This window comes from Gadus morhua, chromosome 16, assembly GCF_902167405.1.
Source record: "Gadus morhua chromosome 16, gadMor3.0, whole genome shotgun sequence".
Classification (NCBI taxonomy): domain Eukaryota; kingdom Metazoa; phylum Chordata; class Actinopteri; order Gadiformes; family Gadidae; genus Gadus; species Gadus morhua.
This window is the reverse complement of record NC_044063.1, coordinates 30612296-30620091: the sequence shown is the minus strand read 5'-3', so window position 1 is coordinate 30620091 and position 7796 is coordinate 30612296. Positions and strand designations below refer to the sequence as shown.

Here is a 7796-nt window from a genome sequence, read left to right as displayed (position 1 = left end):
ATCGCAGTAATGTCATAGTTAACTCACGATTAATCGCGAATTATTTTTCTATGCTAAATATCCCTTGATTTCTTTTTCCCATAATTCTTCTCATTTTAATTCTCTTATCAACATGGTGAAGTGCATCGGCTTGCCTTGTGCAAATGATTTTTTATTGATAACAACATTGGCATATACTGATCAAAACAGGACGATACAAAAAAAGAGCCTATAGTGCAATTAAACGACTGCTTTGAACAAATGTCATTTGAACATAGCAGTCAGGCTACTGCTTCTTTGTTTTGAGCCAAAGAAAATTTTTTGAAATAATAAGCCATGGTTCAACACAGAAGTAAGGCTACAGAGGAGAGAGAAGGAGGCGGCCCACAGGAGCGGAGACAAGGCTGGCTACACCAAGGCCAAATACGCACTCAGCAAAGCCATCCAGCATGCTAAGGGGCTGTATAAGGCCAGAATTGAACAGGTCGGGGACAAGTACATCAAAGCTGTCTGGAAGGGCCTACAATCTGCCACGGGCTACAAAAAGCCCCCCCCACCAGCCTCCACCGACCCAAATCTACAAGATCAATTCAATGTGTTTTGCACAAGGTTCGAAGCCCCGCGTGGGTCCCCCCACTCCACCCCCCCTGCCCCCCCCACCCCTGCCACCACCTCGCCTGCTCCACTGGTCATCACGGAGCATGAGGTTCGGAGGCTCTTCAAAGGTCAGAACATCAGGAAATCATGTGCACCAGACATGGTGTCACCTGCTACCCTCAAGCACTGTGCCCGCGAGCTGGCCCCAGTGTGTACGGACATTTTTAATCAGTCACTAGTACTATGCCGAGTACCTGCCTGCTTTAAATCTGCTGTCATCATTCCAGTGCCGAAAAAGCCCAAGATCACCTGCTTGAATGACTACCGACCAGTCGCCCTCACCTCTGTAGTCATGAAAGCATTTGAACGCTTGGTCCTCTCTTATCTCAAGGCATCCACCCAGGGCCGGCGATTGGCATAGGCGACCTAGGCAATTGCCTAGGGCGACAAATGTGTTGGGGGCGCCCTCTAGCGGCGCCCTTAATTAATTTAATTTAATTAAACAAGCGAAGATTTTTTTTTATTATTAAACACGATTATCCTAGGGCGCCCCCTCAGCCAGACGTTTAGTTAATCGTTTTTTTTTATGTTTTTTGTAAATCATTTTCCATGGGGGGGGGGGGGGCGTTGCGGGGCGTGAAAGACGTTACGTTCGGTAAATTAAGATGCGTCGATCAAGGGCGTTGCGGGGCGTTGCGTGGCGTGAAAGACGTTACGTTCGGTAAATTAAGATGCGTCGATCAAGCTTGACATAGGTATTGACTCTTAAAATGAAAAGGACTAAAGTTAAACCCTCTGGCGCGCAAGGACGAAAACGTAAAAAAGAAGAAGAAGAAAAGAAAGCCCAGTATAGAGGTAATTGACGTTGACCTCTGCCATTATAGTGTCAAACTCATGTCAGGCTGTCAAGTGCATCATGTAACATTGCGGCCGCTCAGGCAGCTACCGCGGCGCTAGCCACCGCTAGCCACCGACTTTTAAGGGACAATTCCGGTATTTTGAACATTGAGCCCCGTTTCTGGTTTGTCTAGGATGAAATAAGAGTGATTACCAACGAAATTCTTACTATTGGTCCTGTCCCGGGTATTTGGCTAATTTTGAATTCTATAATTCGAAATGATTGAATTTTCAAATCGCGTTTTCAGGCCCCCCCTAACCCTAACCGGAAACGGAAAGGGAGACTGGTTGTAGTCTTTTTGCTCGGTTCTCCGTATCAACCGTAGGGCTAAAACCGAGCGAAAAGACTACAACCAGTAATCTCCCTTTCCTTTTACGGTTCGGTTTCGGTTTCAATGAATTTACAAAAGGCCAAATAAAACACGGAATAAACAGTATTTCGTATATATATTTTTTTAATTGGCCAGATGCACTCAAGCAATATTTGCAGAAGCCAGCACCTGCAGGAGAAAGGACACCTGATCCGTCATGTTCACCTCTCTCTGAACTTTGTAAGTACAACTAATAATAATAATAATAATAATACATTTAATTTAGAGGCGCCTTTCAAGACACCCAAGGTCACCTTACAGAGCACTACTAGTACTAGTACTATTGTTGCTGTTTTTGTTATTGTTATTATTAGCAATTATTACTATTATTATTATAACTTTTTTGTTATTAGTAGTATTATTTAGTCTTGTAGCAGCCTAGTAGTAATAATAGTAGTGGTGGTAGTAATTGTAAGTTACCTACTACAAGTTACATGGTCAGATAAAATGTATTTGTACAATACAACTATGTGGAAGGATGATAGAAATGACCAAATGCAATTGTGTAATGAACAGCATGGATGAACTCTATGTTTAAATACAGCTGCAGCAGGAGAAGGGACATCCAGTAGTAGTACTCCAGGGACCAGTGGAACACAGGCCAGGTACACACAGCCTGCATCAGGTGAGTGAGTCTATTTAATAGTATTTATTCAAGCCACGTCCATAGCTTGTTTTCTAAAAGTAATTCAAATACATGATCATTTTCACATCATTATTAAACACTGCTTGTCTGGTATACTATATGCTTGAATACAGGTGAAGGTGAAGGGACATCAAGCACTCAGGGCATCAGTGAAACACAGACGACTGAGACCAGGGACACGCAGCCTGAAGCAAGTAAGTCCTTTGCATAACTAAGCCAACAACCACCTGACAAAATGTACTTGAAGATCCCTATGAAATCCCTATGAAACTAATTTCAACCACATCTGGCTGATACAGGTGAAGGGGCCACATCTAGTATTCCAGGCACCAGTAAAACACAGACCACTGAGACCAGTGAAGGAACAACAACCGCAACATGCTCTGCTACTACACTGCCGCCTGCAGACACCTCACCCTCCTCAATTCCTAATATCCAGGGAGCACCCATAGATCCTGCTGACTGGCCAGCCCTCTGTGATGCGGTAAGGACTGAGTTAGTTAGTAGAGGACCATACAAGACCAATCCAGACTTTACATTTCCCAAAAGAGATGATGGGAGAAGCTGCCACCACCACTACTTCTACAGGAAATTAGTCAATGGGGAGAAAGTCAAGAGAAGCTGGCTTGTATATTCAAGGAAAACCAATACTCTGTACTGCTTCTGCTGCAAGCTCTTTTCAAAGAAACATTTTAACCTCAATAGTAGTGGCCTAAATGACTGGAAGAATTGCGGGGAGATCCTGAAAAGCCATGAGCAAAGTTCAGAGCATTTAGGGCACATGACCTCATGGAAGGAACTGGAGACTCGACTTGAAAAGGGCCAAACAATTGACAAAATGGAAATGGCACTCCTTCAAGCTGAAAGGAGGAGGTGGCGTGATGTGCTGACCAGGTTGGTCGCCATAATACAGTCTTTGGCCGAGCGAAATATTCCCATGCGGGGGAGCTCAGACAGACTATACCAGCCAAATAATGGGAACTTCCTTAAGGAAGTTGAGCTCATGGCCAGGTTTGACCCAGTTCTCAAACAACATGTTGCTGATGTGGAGAGAGGAGCCAGGCATGCAACATACTTGTCAAAGGATATTCAAAATGAACTAATTGATTGCATTGGTGAAAAAATTGTTCACTATATGTTAAGGGAGATAAAGCTGGCCAAATACTATTCCATTATTTTGGATTGCACCCCAGACCTCAGCCACGTAGAGCAGTTGTCGGTTATAGTTAGAATTGTTGCAGCAGACGACACCGACACCCCAAAAATAAAAGAACATTTCATGGGGTTCCTTGAAGTTGAATCATCCACGGGAGAAAGCCTCTCCAACCTCATTCTGAAGAGACTAGAAGAGTTCAACCTTCCCTTCGAAGACTGCCGGGGACAGTCTTACGACAACGGCGCAAATATGAAGGGAAAGGTCAAAGGTGTCCAAGCTAGACTTCTGAAAAAAAATCCAAGAGCTTTATTCGTCCCGTGCGGAGCACATACTTTAAATCTTGTTGTTGCGGATGCAGCAAAAAGTTCTACGGATGCACTCAGTTATTTTGGCTACCTACAAAGAATTTTTACACTATTCTCTGCCTCCACACAAAGGTGGGCCATCCTAAAGCACCACGTCCAAACAACTGTGAAATCCTGGTCAGATACAAGATGGGAAAGTCGAATTAGCAGTGTGCAGGCTGTGAGATTCCAGACAGCGGAGGTGAGGGATGCCCTTCTTGAGGTCAGGGAGAAAGCCACTGACTCAATGGTAATAACTGAAGCACAGTCTTTGGCTGAAGAAGTTGGGTCATACCGCTTCACCATTTGTAGCATTGTGTGGTATGACATGCTGGCCAAAATACATCATGTCAGCAAAGCATTGCAGTCTGTGTCAATGCAGCTGGATGTGGCTCTGAATCTCCTGAGGAAAACAGTAGACTCTCTGGTGAGCTATAGAAGCACTGGGTTCGCTTCTGCTCAGGTATCCGCAAGAGATCTCTGTGAGGAGATCAATGTGGACACCGTCCTAAAGCAGAAGAGGCTGAGAAAAACAAAGAGACAGTTCTCTTATGAATCCCCTGATGAGCCAGAAGGAGACGCACTTAAGAAATTAGAAATTTCCTTCTTCAATGTTATTGTCGATGCGTCGGTAACATCACTGCAAGAACGCTTCAAGCTTTTGGGTGATGTTCAGGACAAGTTTGGAGTGTTAATTAACTTCCCTAATTTGACAGAGGAAGAACTCGCCCAGGAGTGCGAAACCCTCAGCAACACTCTGAGCCAAGGTGACCATAAAGACTTTGACGGGAGGGAACTGGCACTTGAGTTGAACAATTTCCAAGCATTGCCAAAAGCCGGCATGACGACAATGGAAATTCTAAATCACTTAAAAGAGAAGAAACTTGAAGAAGTTTTCCCAAATATGTGGGTGGCCCTAAGAATTGCTGTCACATTACCTGTGACTGTAGCTTCTGCTGAAAGAAGCTTCTCAAAATTAAAATTACTGAAGACCTACCTAAGGTCAACGATGAGTCAAGAACGCCTCAATGGGCTTGCACTGATGAGCGTCAACCAAGAGGTCTCAAGTCAGATATCATTTGATGATACCATCAACACATTTGCCATTAGGAAGTCTAGAATTGTCAAATTCTAATGCTGCGTCACTTTGAAAGGTCAATAGAAATGCCCGATACAACTGCACTTTTGTTCGTAGAGTGTTTAATAGTTAAACTGGTGTCCATTATAGTGTTCTTTTAGTGTGTTTTTTTTTTAAGTTCATAACATTCTTTGTAGCATTTTTGTATATATTTGCATATTTTGACTTGATACTTTTGGCTTATTTTTACTTGTATGCTTAAGTGTTTATGAATGTATATAAGTCATTTAAAATAATTAAAAAGAAAATATTCTGAAACATTTCTGTTTGTTGTCCATGCATCACACATTTATTTGCAATGTAGTATAGTGGAGCTATAATTGTGTGAAAATGCTGCAAGCAAAGTAAAGGTAAATCAGTTAATATGCGTCTTAAGTGATGTTTAATATAGCAATGTAAATTAACAGGGCAACGCTCGGCTCGCTATTGGGGGGGGGGGGGGCGCAAAAACTCAATCTCGCCTAGGGCTACAAAAGGGCCAGAACCGGCCCTGCATCCACCGACCACCTCATGGACCCCCTTCAATTTGCATACAGACCAAACCGCTCAGTTGACGATGCAATCAACATTGCACTTCACTTCATTCTACAACATCTGGACAATCGGAACACCTAAGCAAGACTCCTGTTTGTGGATTACAGCTTTGCCTTCAACACCATCATCCCCGACCTCCTCCACAGCAAACTGACCCATCTGACGATTCACCCCCTCCTGTGTTCATGGATTACAGACTTCCTCACCAACAGGACTCAGTTTGTCAGGCTGGGCCCGCATCTCTCACAGCCCCGCACATCTAACACCGGTGCCCCCCAAGGTTGTGTGCTGTCCCCCCTGCTCTTCTCCCTGTATACCAATGACTGCACCTCTGGAGACCCTTCTGTCAAAACCATCAAAAATGCAGACGACACCACCATAATAGGCCTCATCTCCAACCACAACGAGTCAGCCTAGCGCAGAGAGGTCAGCCTCCTGGAGTCCTGGTGTGCAGCCAGTAACCTGGAGCTTAACATCAACAAAACAGTGGAGATGATAGTGGACTTCCGCAAAAAGACCCAGACTCATCCTCCTCTGGTCATTAACAACTCATCCGTTACTGTGGTAGAGCACTTTAAATTCCTGGGCACAACCATCACCAACACACTCAAATGGGACAATAACATTACCCAACTAGTGAAGAAAGGCCAGCAGAGCCTGATTTTCCTTCGCCGCCTGAAAGGACTACAGATCAATCCCCCCATCATGGTACAGTTCTACAGAGCGGTCATTGAGAGTGTGCTGACATCTTCCCTCATCGTCTGGTTCGCCTCTGCGTCAGCCCGTGCAAAGGCCAGGCTACAAAGAGTCGTCCGGGCGGCAGAGCGGATCATCGGCTGCCCCCTGCCCCCCATCATGGACCTCCACAGCTCCAGGAACATTAACCGAGCTGTGAAGATTGCGGCTGACCCCTCCCATCCTGCCAATAGTCTGTTTAATCCTTTCCCCTCTGGAAAGCGGTACATGGCTATTATGTCCAAAACATCACGTCACCTCCACAGTTTTCTCCCCCAAGCAATAGCCCTCCTAAATAACTCTTAAACTTGGACACCATTGCACTTTAATTTTATTTAACACTGCACTATCTCCATTCCTATTAATTTATTGCTCATAATGGTACTGTTTGTCCTTGTATTGTGTTTTTGTCTTTCTGTTTTACTGTGTGTTGCCTGCATGGAGAAGAACAATTCAAATTCCTAGTATCTGTATACATGGCGAAATAAAGTTGAAGGCTATGACATAAAACCGGAAAACAGATCGTTCTGGAGACTAGACTTCATAAAAACTAGCCTACAAGTATGGATTCCTGCAGGGACCTCTTTGCACTTCTTTGCTGAATCAGATGAATCAGTTATTAGAACTGCTTGCGATGGTTGAACATGAACGAGAATTTATCAGGTGATGTTAATAATTGTAAGCTAATGTATCGTAATGCAAATGTTAGAATGGGTGTTAAAGATCCCATGGCATGAAAATTTCACTTTCTGAATTTTTTTAACATTAATATGAGTTCCCCTAGCCTACCTATGATCCCCCAGGAGCTAGAAATTTCGTTGGGTGTAAAACAAGCGCCGCTTTTGAAAAAAGCTCAGACGCGCCGTTTTGGAATTTTCCCAGTATGTCGTCAAAAGGGGAGATTCTACCTCCCCTTTCTTTGCCTTGCCAGCCCAGAGAATTCGGCCCGCCAATGAGCTATGACTGTGCGAGCGTCACATGTGTGTGTGTGTGTGTGTGTGTGTGTGTGTGTGTGTGTGTGTGTGTGTGTGTGTGTGTGTGTGTATGATTACACACATTGTAACACAAGTGTTTTGGCTTTGGTTTGTAGTACACACACTAAAGCCAACACACACCGGCGCCAAAGAAGCGTGTCAAAAAGAACGCCCCAATTATTTTGAACATACAAGCCCACACAGGCGCCGGCTAGACCTGCGGCAGCGTGCCACGCTGCCCCACTAGGCTTCACGCAACTGTTCTATACCCTAGCGTCGCCGCCCCTGAAAAAGCTTTTTTTTAAAGCTGTTTGGTACACCCCGGCTTGATATGAGGTCCTGTACATATAGAGATTGTTGATGCACTAGATGAAGAATACCACAATGCAAAAGGAATGAGCAATGAAAGTAAATAAAGTATGTAA

General features: G+C 44.3%; 1 protein-coding gene across 1 annotated transcript; it reads left to right on the top strand.

Annotated features, from left to right (window-relative positions):
- Positions 1 to 983: 983 nt before the first annotated feature.
- LOC115561223 (zinc finger MYM-type protein 1-like) lies at positions 984 to 5572 on the top strand. Its single transcript, XM_030381081.1, has 4 exons — positions 984 to 2024; positions 2389 to 2469; positions 2604 to 2684; positions 2790 to 5572. Exon 4 carries the CDS (start codon positions 3272 to 3274, stop codon positions 5123 to 5125), a length of 1854 nt encoding a protein of 617 aa, XP_030236941.1. The 5' UTR covers positions 984 to 2024; positions 2389 to 2469; positions 2604 to 2684; positions 2790 to 3271; the 3' UTR covers positions 5126 to 5572.
- Positions 5573 to 7796: the final 2224 nt, after the last annotated feature.

Excerpts from the sequence above, each read along its gene's own strand:
- LOC115561223 (XM_030381081.1), top strand. The coding sequence starts at position 3,272 with ATGACCTCATGGAAGGAACTGGAGACTCGACTTGAAAAGGGCCAAACA.